The 15,819-nt window shown below is 38.5% G+C and overlaps 1 protein-coding gene across 3 annotated transcripts in view; it reads left to right on the forward strand.

The window, feature by feature from the left end:
* Positions 1-7,472, forward strand: part of LOC131435133 (bestrophin-4) — a 72,512-nt gene extending 65,040 nt beyond the window's left edge. For all 3 annotated transcript variants that reach the window (XM_058602691.1, XM_058602690.1, XM_058602692.1), the window contains exons 5-9: positions 4,918-5,760; positions 5,825-6,086; positions 6,154-6,338; positions 6,407-6,605; positions 6,686-7,472. In XM_058602691.1, the coding sequence (XP_058458674.1) occupies positions 4,918-5,760; positions 5,825-6,086; positions 6,154-6,338; positions 6,407-6,605; positions 6,686-7,071 (1,875 nt within the window). In that variant the 3' untranslated portion in view covers positions 7,072-7,472. The remainder of the gene's footprint in view (positions 1-4,917; positions 5,761-5,824; positions 6,087-6,153; positions 6,339-6,406; positions 6,606-6,685) is intronic.
* Positions 7,473-15,819: the final 8,347 nt, after the last annotated feature.

The raw sequence follows: 15,819 nt of genomic DNA on the forward strand, positions 1-15,819 counted from the left end.
AGGTTAGTGTGATGGAAGCACCGTTGTGATTTGGTGTAGCAGTCTCCTTGTCCACTTTATCACACGGCTTACCGTAGTTAACAGCTTTTTGGCAATATTGACATGTGGCCATCTGATTGTCATAGGTAACAAGTGATTTGCACGGGATTCTTGTATCCTGACCGAAAGTCACATGAGAAGGTATAACCCTCTTCAAGCGCATGCGTTTGTTACGTACACCATTTCGAATACTGGGGAAAAAGTTCTTCCACTTTTCTTTTTCGATAGAGAGAATCTCTCCGTATTGGGACATAGTTTTGCGAATATAAGGATCGGTGACGCTTGAGGGGAGATCATGCACACGCACTTCTCTAGTACTATCTTCCATATATACTGGAATGTGTACTTAATGTTTTCGTGCTCCACATAGTGCACATTGTTCTTGTCTTTTGCTAATTGAATTGCATCCAACTCTTTATAAAACTGGATATAAACAACATTATTTGTCTTATTGCATTGAACTAAATGCACACGTTTAATGTCAAGATGCATTTACTCCTTAAACAAACCTTCAAGTTCTCGTATCAAAGGTCGAATTTTGCACTGCCTGAAATCAACTACAATTGTATTTTTTCGTAGCGGCGGTAGCATTTGTTCGTTTGGTTCACTCATTTCGAGATCGTTCTATTATTCACTACACAATACTGTACTTGGTTTCTTCCGTCCCGAACGTAAGCGGTTTTGTTTTATCGACTGGCTTGGATGAGATGTGAAAGCGAACTGAGCGATGTGTGTATGTATGTGTGTGAGTATGTGTCAAATAATGTCACTCAAAAAAAAATATCTCATAGTCCCATAGGCTATTGAATTTCATCATGCTTTCATGAAATGGGGTTTAAAATTGCAGACCGTCATTTACAGCGACGATGCAAAAAGGGTAAAATTCTTCTAGATTTGGATCGAAACTGATTCGATTTGTAGGATATATTAGATACTTACTAAACGAACCGCACGGAGAACCCGCAGATCACAAAATTACAATATTGCAATTGTTGTTTCACGCCCTGGTTGTTTCAACTAAAATGTTGTTGACTTAACTAACATATACCATTCATGTAACCGAAATTGTTGTATTCAAATGCTGTCACTTGGCGGATAACGAAGACAGCAAAACGCAGAACAAAAAACCTCTTCATTTCACCAGAAGCGTTTCATATTGAAAATTTTCAATGGTAAATGAACGTCATTTATGTTAGTTACGTAGTGGTCGTTTTATGTAAGTGAAAGTATGCAGAAGAATATATCAGTTAATTGTAAAACAAGTTTTCCATGTGTTAAATAGATATTCCTACAGTATAAATGATTTTATTTCATCTGAGAGTAATGTATTCTAGGACAGTTCTCGTTCATGTTCGCCGAACTGAGCAATGCCTGTATGTTTGCGTATGTATGTATGTATGTATGTATGTATGTATGTCTATGTGTCAAATAATGTCACTCATTTTTCTCAGGAATGGCTTGACCATAGGTTGCTATTGAATTTCATCCAGTTCTGACTTCCGGATTTATAGGGTAAATTATGTCTGGTCACTGAAGACCAGTAAAAACTTTTGATTTTTTTATCCAGTTTCTGGCCACTATATGAATGTAGACTGGAACAATGCAATGTTTACCATGCCTTGCATTGTGACTTGACATGTGACATCTTTAGTACCTGCTACCGAGCAAAGTTGAAATTACGGTAGCTAAGGGACTGAAACACACGGTAACTTTTATAATTTTTATTTACCCAAGTTTCGTACAATGCACGGAAAGACCGAAATCAGCTTTTTGGCGAAAAAATTAGTTGATTTTTTGATTTTAGTTAGTTATTTTTTGAGATAACTAAATAAATCTTATGTTTGCTAATTTAGATTTTTTAATTCTCATTCTCTTAATAATAAAATTTTTTTTTGTTGAAATGACTATTTTTTTAGTTGAATTCACCAATTCAACGTGCTGTCATTTCTTAGCTAAGGCACACTTCATATACATTCAACTAATTTTTTAGTTGAATTAGAGAAATAAAACGTTGTTTTCAACCATCATAAATGGTTGGATGAATTGGCTTCTGAAATCTGCAGCTATATGGCGCACTGTCACCGAAAAAACGATAACACCGTAATGACTACTAGCCACTAGATGGCACACTACTACCGAAAAAAAATTGTGTCGCGGTTGTCTTTTCTATATTGGCAGGTATAAATACGTTGTTGTATTGGAGAAAAAGACATAAACGAAACATAAAATTCTTTTTGAAATTTTTTCCTCTAAAGCACTCGGAAAACAAAAACCGAATACAAGTAGTAAGCCGGACGGCGTAGCCCGGAAGGTTGGAAGATACAAAAAACATAATTTGACATACAGGGTCCGGCACTCGAAGTGTAACCAACTTCAGACCGCTCGCGCAGCTGACGCACGGGCATCAGCTCTCTAGAAATTTGCTAAATGACAGTTCGGAGTTGTATTGTTTACAAGCGCAAGAAAGCATTTTGCCAAAAGTGAACGCGAAAAAAAACAGTGATGGATTTAAAACGTAATAGTGTGATTGCTTTATATTTAGATGGAAAATCACAACCAGCGATTGTTCGTGAGCTCAAACACCTTAAAGTGAATAAATTTTTTGTTTATCGCACCATAACTCGTTACAATAATACTGGTAGCATCGCAAAACATCATGGAGGTGGTCATCAAAAGACTGCAAAGTCACGTGAGATGGTTCAAAAAGTGAAGAAGCGACTTGAACGAAATCCTCGACGAAGTGCCAATCAAATAGCAAAGGAACTGAAAATATCCGACCGTAGCATCCGCCGCATACTGAAAAATGATCTGAAGGTCAAGCCTTACAAGATCCAAAAGGTGCATGATCTCACAACAAGTTAGACAGCAACAAGTTAGACTTGAGAGAGCGAAGGAGTTGCTTCGTTTGGCCGAAAGCGGTCAATTTCCGAACATTGTATTTTCTGACGAGAAAATTTTTCCAATTGAGCAATTCGTAAACTCTCAAAACGATAGGGTTTACTTGACCGACCGTTCATACGAGAATTTGAGTCATCGATAGGCCACCAGGAGGCAGCATCCGCAACAGATAATGGTTTGGGCCGCTGTAACCGCAGATGGGCGCTTTCCAATCGTTTTCATCGAGCCTGGCGTCAAGGTAAATGCGACATATTATCGGGAAAGTATTCTGGAGGTTGCTTTGAAGCCGTGGGCAGACAAACATTTCGGTGGCAGACCATGGACGTTTCAGCAGGACTCGGCACCGTCTCACAAAGCTCGAGTGAACCAAGAATGGCTGAAAAACAACGTTCCGAACTTCATCACGTCCACACAATGGCTCTCGAATTCACCAGATGCGAATCCAATTGATTATTTTCTTTGGGCCATTTTGGAGAGCAAAGTCCGAACTAAAAGATACACCAGTCTCGAGGCGCTGAAAAAAGTTATTGTCCGCGAGTGGGCCAAAATACCTGCAAGTCACATTCGGGCAGCTTGCGATTCGTTTTTTTTCCGTCTCAAGGCCATAGTCAAGGCAAAAGGTGGTCATATCGAGCAAAAGTGAATTGATTCTGAATTTTGTATTATTTTAACACATTTTGTACTTTGAATTAAGTAAAAGTAATTTTCCAAACTGAATTTATGGCCTTTTTAATTGGTTACACTTCGAGTGCCGGACCCTGTATACAATTAAAGTGCAACATTCGAAACTCACTTCACTGTTCCGCGTAAAAACATTATTACGCACAATTGCATCAAATGTGCACAAATTATGAATAAATACACTTTCCACTAAGAGTTTACGGCATTTTTGTACATCGGTTTAGAAATTTAAATGTGGATATATCGTAACACATGCGAAAAACATCAGAATAATTTGCAAGCAGTTTCAACAAAGCTGTCCTTTTTAGCATTTTAATGGATTGTTTTGCTTTGACACTTCTCATGAGTTTTTGGCTAACAAACTTGTTGTTAAAACCAATTTCATTTTTGTTTTCTTTATACTGTCCTTCAGTAATGATGGTGATAGATAAATAGAAACATTTTTTTTTTTTATTTTAATAACAAAATTAGTTGTCAATGAGAATTTCGTGTTTGATTGAAATATTGCTGGTTAGTGTCCAGGATATTCGCCAACTAAACACATTCTCTAAAAATAAGAGTTTTTTTCAGCAAAGTAAATTCTCAATTTTAACTAATTTCGAAGTTATTTTGGAAAATTTGTTGTTAAAATCAACTAATTCAAAAACAGTAATACGAATTAGCCGCAGAGCTAATTTCGGTCGTTCCGTGTGAGAATGCGTCCCGTGTTAGTTAGACATACTCTAAAAGAAGTTACTTGTGTGATGATACTTTTACAATTTTACTGTACTATGGTGATCTGATTCATGACCTCGTTCGACCGCTGTAAAGAGGGTCCTTTTTATAGCCGACAGCGTCAAGTAGGAATTATACTTAAGCGGTGAAAAATACTCTACATGAGTGTAATAAGGAATATGATTTAGTCCCATGCCCAGCGATTGATATCGAATGCAATCGCATAATCAATATTATTCTAAACACGAATCTTATAACTGTCGGTGGCAGTCTTTGTTTTACCATTTGAAAAGTAGATTAACATATCAAGATTTTGTCATGGCTCGGTGTCTGTGTAGATATGAATAAATTGGAAAGAAATGAATTGATGCACTGAAATATAGCAAAATTACGAATAAGATATAAAATACTAAGCTGATTAACGGCATGTTTTATTTGAGCTTGAGCTTGATCTACTTGTTTAACCTTTTACCGAAACGTATTCTTTGGAAACAATCTGTAATTCAACCAAGAACAGAAATAAAAACTAAGTCTAATTAATTGACTCTGAAGTGACACCCAATGATTTCTTTTCTTCTCCTGCAGGACGAAACCGGCCGACTGATGCGACGAAACATCATGCGCTACATGGTCCTCGCATACGTAATCACATTGCAGAAAATCTCGCTGCGTGTGAAACGACGCTTTCCGACCTGGCAGCACCTGGTGGATGCTGGTCTAATGTTGGAAAGTGAACGCAAAATTTTCGAAATTATGGACTCTAAGAGTCCGATGTCCAAGTACTGGATGCCCCTGGTTTGGGCAACCAATATCATTAACCGTGCCCGAAAGGAAGAACTGATTCCGTCCGATCATATTGTGCAAACGCTGCTCATGGAACTGTCCGACATCCGTCGACGTCTGGGAGGTCTTATCGGTTACGATACGGTATGTGTGCCGCTGGTGTACACGCAAGTGGTGACGCTGGTGTTGTATTCCTACTTCACGGCCGCCATTATGGGCAGCCAAATGATTCCCACGTACGACGAGAAGACCCACACGTACATGGAGCTGGACGTGTATTTTCCACTGTTTACCGCTCTGCAGTTCGTATTCTACGTTGGTTGGTTGAAGGTTGCCGAAGTACTGATCAATCCATTTGGCGAGGATGATGACGACATCGAACTGAATTGGTTGATAGACAGACACATCAAAGCTTCATACATGATCGTGGATGAAATGCATGACGAACATCCGGAGTTGCTGAAAGATCAATACTGGGAAGAGGTAGTACCGAAAGATTTGCCCTACACGGTAGCGTCCGAACACTACCGGCGAGAAGAACCGAAAGGCTCGGCCGAGCACTATGTCGTTAAGGAGTCGGAAGCAGTTTATGCTAACATCGGTGGAGGGAAGCGAGCTCCGAACGAAGAGGTTTATGCTGATTATGTAAGTTCATAGGTTTCAGAAAGCGCCAGCGAGAGTGACGGCTCAAATTGTTTCTGTATTACAGGAAAGCGTGGATACTCCGATGGCTGAACGACGCAAAGGATGGTTCGGACGACAAATCACAAGAATCTCGATGCGTAGCTCATCCACTGCGTACTCGTCTGGTGGTTTGTTCAGCCGTAATCGACACAACTCGGTTTATTCTAGTCCCGAAGCTGGTCTTACGCAACCGATCACCGCCGGTGCACCCATGCAGAAGATCAGTTTCTACGATAAGTTTGTCAACCGAAAATCTGGTCGCAATCCAAGGCAAATTGTTAAACAAAGTAAGTTTATCATGTATGTGTCATGTGTAGTGTGTATCGAAAGGTATTTTTCTTCAATTTCAAATAGATTCAAAGATTAGCCTAAATGGATCCGTGATTTCAAATGTGCCACCGAAGGCTCGTCCTCGCATTCCCACACCCGACGTTGCTAAAGACAGCAAAACGCATCCACTAGCTGGGATCACTACTAACTCTGCACAGTTGGAGAAAACCTCCAACATCGCATCAGGAGTAGCCTTGATGGCTACACAGGTACGATTCACATTACATCATTACATTGTCTACCATCCAATAACTGTTCAAAACTCGTTTCTCTACAGCTGGCCAATAATCCGTCCATTTATCCAGCGACGACAGCTACCACGCTGAACAATAGCGACCTACCAGTAGTGGGAACGCTCCTGCTGGCTCCCATAAAGGAACTTGATTCCAGCTCAGTCACCAATACTCTACACGCTGGTCAATCAGCGACGGCGGCTCTGGCCAAGTCGATTTTGCCATCCAACATCAAAAGTTCCGGTAAGAATTTTGTACTTAATGTCAGGTTCCTCCTCAGAACACTAACAGCTTTTCTTTTTTTGTTTTCTCCTCAAATTCAGTATCCACCTTTGCCAAAGACGGCAAAATGTCACCGACAAGAAAAACCAACGCACTAAGTGCCAACACGGTCATCATGCTACCCACCACCAGTGCCAGTGGCATGAGTGACAGCACGGACAGTGGACCTACAACGGTCCCGGCCGTTTCCGATGCCATCCCCATTGCGATCACGTCGATACCGCTCACGTTTACCGTGACGCCGGTAGCCGAGGTCAGTGCCAATACCGGTACCATCATCACCGAGTTGCCATGTGACGACAGTGTCGGGGTCAGCACCGTGACACTGAACAATGAGAAAAAAGGACCACCAGGCTCCGAACCGTCGTCATCCGCCACATCCACACTAAGCAAGCGGAAACCCAAGCACAGTGAGGTCTACGTGTGAGTGGCACCAGGTCCGTCGTTTTACTGATTTTGGTTTTATGCAACATATTTTAATCGTATTTAGGAGATTTTTCAATTGTACTAGCATTCCGCAGACGATGTGTACGCTGTCAGGTGTTCTCTCACCTGTACGTACGTACACAGTGATAGGAAACAAAACATTATAGAACAGCAGTTAGCACTTGTTCAAATACTACGAAACTGATGATACGCTACAAAACATTGTTTTTAAAACAGCATTTCCATTTACTTGCGCTGTGTAGGTTTTTATAATTGTGTAAATATGTTTATTATTTTACCTTGACGATGAGCATAAAGTCGAATGCAATTTTATTCAGTTGAATTGACCGTAGAAAAATTTAGTACCACTGTTAAATACAAAAATGTTTTAAGCATCAAGAAGGCAACGTTAGTTCACTTCCAATATCCGAAAGCTCTAAGGTTTAAAACATAGCGGATCACTCCTTGGATACAACGTTTTCGATTTTGCGAATGTGTACTTGGGAATAAGTTTGGAATAAAGAAAATTATAATAAAATTCGTTAAAAAGGAATCAACTATGTTTGGTCAATGTGAACTACATGGGTAAGTATTGTCCCAGGTCATCAAAAGGAGTGGCTTTTTCGTGGGCGGTGAGGGTGATGTTGCCGAACAGAATGAAAGAAACATAGAAGAGTACATGTTGTGGAAAAAGGGGGTATGGGAACGAAATGTCTAAGAACGAAAAAGATCTGTAACCTTTGGTTACAAGAGTTTATTGTTGGCTTCGCCACAATTTCAAAGTATAGCTGTAAATGGCTCATCCTATTCCCAAATTCCATGACGGTGTTCCCCCGGTGTGTGAGTAATGTCCAAGTCTACAAAAAATTTGAATTTTACAGGTGACTTAATCCATCATACGATGTAATTCATAAAGACCTAATTTGTCAAATGACAGAAAAATTTATTTGTAATGACTTAATGTTAGATGAGCTTGAATTTTACTGGTTTCGACTGTAACTTGCGTTCTGCTAGAAGGTGCGACTGTATGAATTCAAATGCACCTTTTACCGGCCAAGCAGATGCATGCTTCTGTGGCTCAGTCGATTAACAGACGTACTTGCGATCCAATGATTCTCGGCTCAAGTCGCGGCGGTTGCTATCAGTATTCTTTTTTTTTTTATTTCAATGAATTTCATGGCATGGAGTTTTAGACACAATATTAAATGTTCTTCGACGTAAATTTGTGTGAACTGCGACGCTCCATTTATGTGCATCTAATAAGATGTAAAATCACAGGGTTTTTTTTAGGTGTGTAGATTCACGTCTCAGACGGGTGGGTCACTCATTACGGAAGAGCACATAGTGCAGCAGTGTGAGGAATATGTCGCGCCACATGCTGTCAGTTATTGTTGTCACCCACAGATGGGCTGCCAATGTTTGACAGATGTATGGTCAATATCCGGGAGTTCCGTAGCGAAATAATAGGTTTCGCCGAGTTAATCAAGCTTTAATATGTTCAGTATCGAGCATTTGGGGCTCTTTTCCGTACAACCTTCAGCGAAATGCTGAAGTGCGCGCGAGTAATAAATCGAATATGATTAAAATTGTTATAACCGGCTTTAAGTTGGTGTTGGCGGAATACAGGGCTAGAATTGTATCCAAATGTATTTCACCGGAGACATGGCAACAACTAATATCTCAAGTTGTCCGGCATCAATAACACAAGCTGTCGGCCATCAAGACGATTATTTCGACCGTCACCAAATCCACTGCGAGAAATCCACGTTCTTACTGTATCGCTCGTGAATCAATGAATTAAGGTTCCGAGAATCACCCAGGTTGCTGTCAGAGAAGAGCTGCTAAATGTCACTATCAACTAGCAACTTCGCACGACGAAGATTGGAAAGCTTATGTCACTGGACTGCTGCCAACTAGGCTCTACCAATCATCATATCACGCCTTTTTTGAGAACGGCCAATAAGGCACCTGTCAACTTCCACTTTCGAAAGAAATTGCAAGCGAGCTATGAAAGATAAAGTATTACATGTAACACCAGACGAAAGAGAAATCTTTTCTCTGCCGTTTACTATTATGACTTACTCTCAGCGAGTGCCAAATCACTCGAAATTACTCTTCAAAGTGAATGTTGATGGATGGCTTATTGGCCGTTCTAAAAAATGGCGTGATATATTGAGTGTCTTGAAGCCGATCTGTCATAACTTAAATTCTCCTAATATTACACTCACCATGACGCTCATTGATTGCCGATGCGATTGATATTATCTTCATTTCTCCTGTCACTAACAAAAATAAACTCCGAAGTCCGATGACTTTTTGAAAAGAACAATGAACTTTATCAATTTATGTACGTACTACTGAGTTAAACCTGCTTCGTAATAATTCAAAATTCAAGAAAGTTTTAAAACCTGCTTTACATAAAAATCAATTGTATTTCGTCCTTTTGTTTGTATTTTGAAATTTATTTGATATAAATAAATGCCACGGTAGATTATCAAAATGGCGGATTTCTTGATGCAAATTACACTTAAGGAGCAAGACTCCTTGCATGCGTATGAGTAATGTCAACAATGTGTGCGTAAAAACAAATTCCGGTGCTTCTTTTCCTCATTTTAATCAATAAATCTTCCGTATGATTGAAAAATAAACCAATCATTTTTTCTGCCTAAAATTGCAATGCAAAAGAAGCGAAAATCTTAGTCTAAAACACTTCCGTTTTCCTTAAAACTGCTCGAGAAAAATTATTTCAGTTTCAGCTTACTTTCACTAACACATTTGATTAGCAACTAACACATTCCTAAATTGATTTCCCCTTGCAGAAATTATTGCGATATAAAGATTCACGTACCTTCTATAAGTAAACCAGCAAAATAGGAACCTTTAATTTAACACGCGAAAGGCAATGGATATGGCATGTTGTCGTAAAAAGAAAATATTTAGTTTTGTTTATTTTGTGTAGCTGAATCTAATACAAATGCATTGAAGCAGTGTTGCTAACTTTTTTGTTAGGGAATTGAATTCTACATTCATAAAATGTAAGCAATTTTCCATCAAACGTACGTTGGTGAAAAGTTGATCAAAACTGATATATCATCCAAAAAGTCTGGCTTTACATTCATTTGCGAATAAATTATTGTTAACAAAGATTGTATGAAACTCAATCGTGCAAGCCACTTTGATAAACTGGTTGCACTGCATACATGAATACATACATCTACACTCAAAATAATAATCATGTTATAGTTACGTGAAAAGTTATGTGAATATTTTCCACCCTACTTTTCACGTAGGTTTTAATGGACTGGCATTTAAAAGCTGTTTAATGCCTAATCCAGTAAAAGTTACGTGTTTCATAGGTAAAATGTAATGTACTGTTCATATCACATTTACCTATCAGTTCATATCAAATTTAGATACCAGATAATCACTATTTTATATATTGGTTGAAGTCAAAAGGGAGATTTCAGATTTTTAATCTATGAAATGAAAAATACCATGAAAAATAAAACATTTATTTCAGAAAATTAGCATATATTTTCAATAGCTTAAAAAGCAACTAATAACGTCGTGGTATCTCAAATCGAAAAGCCTCCAGAAATCGTTTTTGTTGTCATCGCCATCCAACCGAAGCCGAAATCGAGATCCGAGAACTCCCCCAACACTACCAATGCAGTTTGATGGTTCATTACACGGTTCCAGTGTCTCTAGCTTCATGCCGATTTTGAACTCGTTTTTCGGCGGACCAGCGGCATTTGAAGCATTCGGCAGGAGCGCGCAAACTTCCGGACTCACGCAGGCACTCGGTCCAGTTGAACACATGGAAACTTTCATACTGGAATGATCCGGACGATGTAGTGAAAAATTGTAATTAAATAACATTTCTCGCAAATATTTACACTACTTACACTTTGAGGGCCACTGTTCGCCATTTTCAAAATCGAGTTTTTCACAATGGAAATTCACGTAGATTGTTTGACGTTTGATCAATTCACGTAAACCTTATGTGATGACTCTATTCATTTTAGGGGATGTTCGTATAACATTCATTTTCGTCACGTAAAATATTCAACTTGACATTTGAAACCATTTTACGTGATTTTTCAAGTGAATCGAACGTGAATTTTTATATGAGTGTATGACATACGTACCAAATAAAATATACGTAATACACAAATTACCAACACAAGTTAACTTGGTTTACTCTTGATCCTTAACATAAAAAGTTATAAATCCTATAGCCCACCACAAACGAATTTCCAGACATGACAGTCACGATCTTTTTTTAGCGCACATCTACGGTCCTCCGTGAAACTGGCACCAATGGTGATAAATTGGTTGCACTGCTGAGTTCCCATCATCGCATTCATAATGCAAATGTCAAACCGTGAGAACCTTTTTGATACGTTAGCTCATTAATTGTATATATTGAAATTTCATGGCACACTTTGGTCGAAATGATAACAATGAAATTAATCTCGCGCTCCACCAAGCGGTGAATGCGGTCATTTTAGAAGGTACCGGGAACGAACCAGATTTTTTTTAAATATTTGTAAGCACATACATGTCTTTGTTATTTATCTTTGAGCCCACTAGGAATATATCATAAATATACTTTTAATCACACATTGACACGAAAGTAGTTTTGTGAGAGAATTGAATTAACAATGTTTAATTGTTTAATTCTCGCTCTAGTTATTTTATTTTTGATGAGTTGTTCTTGCTAAGCTGTTAGACCATACAAAAGGTTTTATGAAAGCTGTGCGGTTCTAGACCACAACTCATGTCGTTTTCGCTTGATGCCAAACCTTTCCACTCTAACTGCTGTTAAACCGTTTGTTTGAAGCCAGTTTCGAACCTAGTTTCAACGTTGTTGCACTGAAAATCGAGTCATTTTCGAACCTGGTTTTTATATCAGGTTTGCTCAAACCCTCGTTGCTAAGTGCGAAATCAAAACAGTTTCGTGAAGAGTGTTTGTTTGATGAAACTACCCTGGGTCAGTTTCAGTTTTCTCAAGCGAAAACGACATTAGTTACCACGTTTCGCCTCATTCCGTGATCATTAGGTTGCTGTCAGAGTGAAAGCGTCACGCGAAGCGTCTAGACGCGCGTGCGAGCTAGATGCATTTGATCAAAGCAAACCTGTCAGAGTGAATGCGATGCGAAAACAATACATCGCATTGAATCGCTTCGCTTCGGTCCGCGTTCCGCGCTCACTCTGGCATCAACCTTAGATACCAGTGCATCTCCATCACAGCAAACGTTTGCGACGGTTGACATCTTCATCATTATCATTATTGGACTCAGTCGAGAAAGAACATTTTCGTGTAGGACTTTCCAGGAATTTAGAAATCACACAAATGTTGGTGATTCCAGGAACTCGGAAATGACACAAAAGCTTCAAAACGATTTTAAAACAATTATATTACTTTTAGAAAGAGAAATTGATTATAGCTATCGTGAAATATAGGATGGAATGCATGAAGTTTCCGAAATCGAAAAAAAAATTAATGCCAAATGTCTTAGAATTGTCTGAAGCTTCGAGATTTGAATTTTCTTAAATTTTTCTTAAATTTCGAAATCTATTGTCTTAAATTTCGAAATCTATTGTATTTTCTTAAATTTCGAAATCTATTGTCTCCAAAAAAAATTGTTTTTTTTTAATTTTTTAAATTTCGAAATCTATTGTCTCCAAAAAAAAATTTTTTTTTTTTTAATTTGAAACTTCGATACCGAACATTTGTTTTTTGGATTCCAAATGTCTTAGAATTGCATAAAATATCGAGATCTAGAGATATCCCAAAGTTTAAGGCAATTTTAAGATATTTAACAACAAAAAAAAATTTACGATTTCGGAAATTTCAAAGTCAAGTCGATTTTTTTCAAAAATATATTTTTCGAGATAACACTAGATCTCGATGTTTCAGACAATTCTACGACAATTGGCATTAAAAAACGTAAAAGTTATTTTTCAAGATCGGAAATTTTCAGACTTTAACCGCCGGGCATATGCGATTTAGCTCAAGTTTTGCATAGGGATTTTGGAAAATTATACATTGTTCGTTATTTATTAAAGTTTCGACCACCTACTATCTCAAAAATATAGTTTTATCTATTCGAATCGATGCAACCTAACCACTGTTGACACATTTTTTTGTATTTTGAATTCGCAATCCCATATAGAATTCAAACAGTAGTCCTACGTCAAAACGTGCGATATCAGTGCAGTGTTCTACGTACAAATATCTACGCACTGCAGGGAAACCTTCCCAATGGCTTTTAGAAAATCTAATTTTTACTCTTTAAGAGATTCGCAGGTTTGCTCTCGGAGAATTAGATCTTTGGTAGGTCCAAGTGTACATCCACAATCGTGAAACAAGTAACAAACAGTCGTCGCTAAACCGCCGTATTCAAAATGACTGTAAAATTGCATTTTCATGTATATCAATGATAATGATTATGGCAAGATTTCATCGGATTTTTGTAGCAGTATAATACTAATCTGAAACTTAATCTAATTTAAATAGTTTTCCCGGTCGCCTCACCTCACTACGGCACTGATTCTTAGCCTAGCTATATATATATTCAAATTATATATTAATAAATTGACTCGTTATTCATACAGAACATATTTTATTCAAACATCAAAAGAAAGATCATTATGAATACATCTATTTTAAAATATAATCCTTTAAGCATAATAATTGGACTTGAAATGTCTGAACGATGCCTGTTCAATATAAACTTCAAGATTAACCAGTTTACTATTGGAGGTGTGGCTTAAACCAATTGTCAATCCCGACAAGGGTAGAGCTTTCATCAAACATCAATACGCTATAATGTACTATTCAGACGGTCCGTCTTCTTCCGTCACCGTCACCGGAACGTTAGCTTCAATCATAATTAGTTTGATACTTTCTTTACCGGAACGTAGCATGGCGAAAGACCATGCTGATGCTGCTTCTCAGATAGGATATTCATAGGAACTGTATCAAAAGCCCCCTTGATATCTAGAAAAACTGATACCATTTGTTCTTTACGAGCAAATTCCATTGAATTTCTGTTGAGAGCAACGCAAGACGTTCGTTTCTTTGCCCCTACGGAAACCAAATTGTGTATCTGAAAGCAAGCCATTAGTCTCGACCCAGTTGTCTAGACGAGAGAGAATCATTTGAATGGTGACCACTTTCACGTGTCTCCAGTCGTGTGGGACAAAATTACCCTAAAGGAACTTGTTGAATAAATTCAACAAGCGCCTTTTGACAGGGTCAGCCAGATTTTTCAACAAGTTGTATTTGTTTGTCTAGTCCCGGAGCTTTATTGTTACACGACAAAAGTGCAAGTGTTTCGTTTGTATTCGAGGTCGCGACGTGGGAGATCTTCTGGTCCAGAACAGAGTCGGGAAATTTTTTATAGCGAAATCGAATACCCAGCGGTTAGAATATTCCTCTCTTTCGTTCGTGGTGTTTTTGTTGCGCATTCGTCGAGCTGTGTTCCAAAGATCGATGTTTCTTTTGTTAATCCGTCAACAAACTGGCGCCAGTCACAGCGTTTCTTTGCTTTCATTAAGTTCTTCATTTGCATGTCTACTGCCGTGTAATTCCGGTGTCCCATTTTGTCTAAACTTTTTGAACGCTGAAGTTCTTTCCGCGTTCTGTTATGAGCACTAGTTGTCCCACCACGGGTTGGGAGGACGGATGTTAGTTTTGGCGCCGGGTCATGTTTCGTCTGAGCTTGAATCGCGGTATCGAGAATCAAACCAGCCAAAAACGTGTAATCTTCCTTCATAGTAAGTTCTTGAATTGTTTCTAGTTTCTTAGACATCGAATTAAAATTTCATCCAATCAATATTTCGTGTGAGGTCATACGAAACATTGATTGTATCCGATGATCTTAATCCGCAGACAATTGAACAATTTACGATAGGGTGATAATTGCTACCATGAGGATCAGGGATCACATTCCACGTGCAATCCAACCGTAGCGATGTCGAGCAAAGGGATAAATTCAGCGCACTTGGTCTTGCTGGTGGTGCAGGAATCCTTGTCATTTCTCCCGTATTCAAAAATTGTTATATTGAAGTTTTCGCAAATATCAGATAAATTCAGCGAATTTATCTGATCTTTTATCGTTGTGAAGGCAACCCCATCCCATATCGTGTGAGTTAAAGTCTCTCAAAACCAACGTCGGTGCGGGGAGGAGATCTATGATATCACTGAGCCGCCGATGTCCAACCGAGGAACTTGAGTATTGGTGGAAGCAATTCAAAGATCCTTGCCTTTAATGGTAACATAACATGCGACAACTGCAATATCTGGTAAATTTTCTGATTGCTCTTTAGGGACTTTCGGGGGTTCTTAAGTCGTAGGGAGTGGTGAAAATTATTGCTCAAAATTTAATTTCCAAGACCTGGAGCTTTTTTCTCCGGATTTTGCCATCACTTCCAGTTGTTTTAATTTTTTGAGACCCACCAGAAGACACCTTCTAACCCTTAAACTCTTAAACCCAATTTGGTGTTTTGTCTTTATTACACAGGTTTAACCTTGCGATCATTCAACTCTTAGGCAAATATGTGAAACACATTAGTACAAACGCCTATCGAAAAAAAAGTATAGATTCACGATTGTACAAATCTGTTAAACAAACCCCGTGCCAAACTATTGATATTTGCTACATGTAAGAAGGATGTTCCGGGTAAGTTGGAACTATTGTTCGAAGAATGTTTCACACATGTCATCATTTTTTTCACAATT

The sequence above is a fragment of the Malaya genurostris genome, chromosome 3 (genome assembly GCF_030247185.1).
Source record: "Malaya genurostris strain Urasoe2022 chromosome 3, Malgen_1.1, whole genome shotgun sequence".
NCBI classification, from domain to species: domain Eukaryota; kingdom Metazoa; phylum Arthropoda; class Insecta; order Diptera; family Culicidae; genus Malaya; species Malaya genurostris.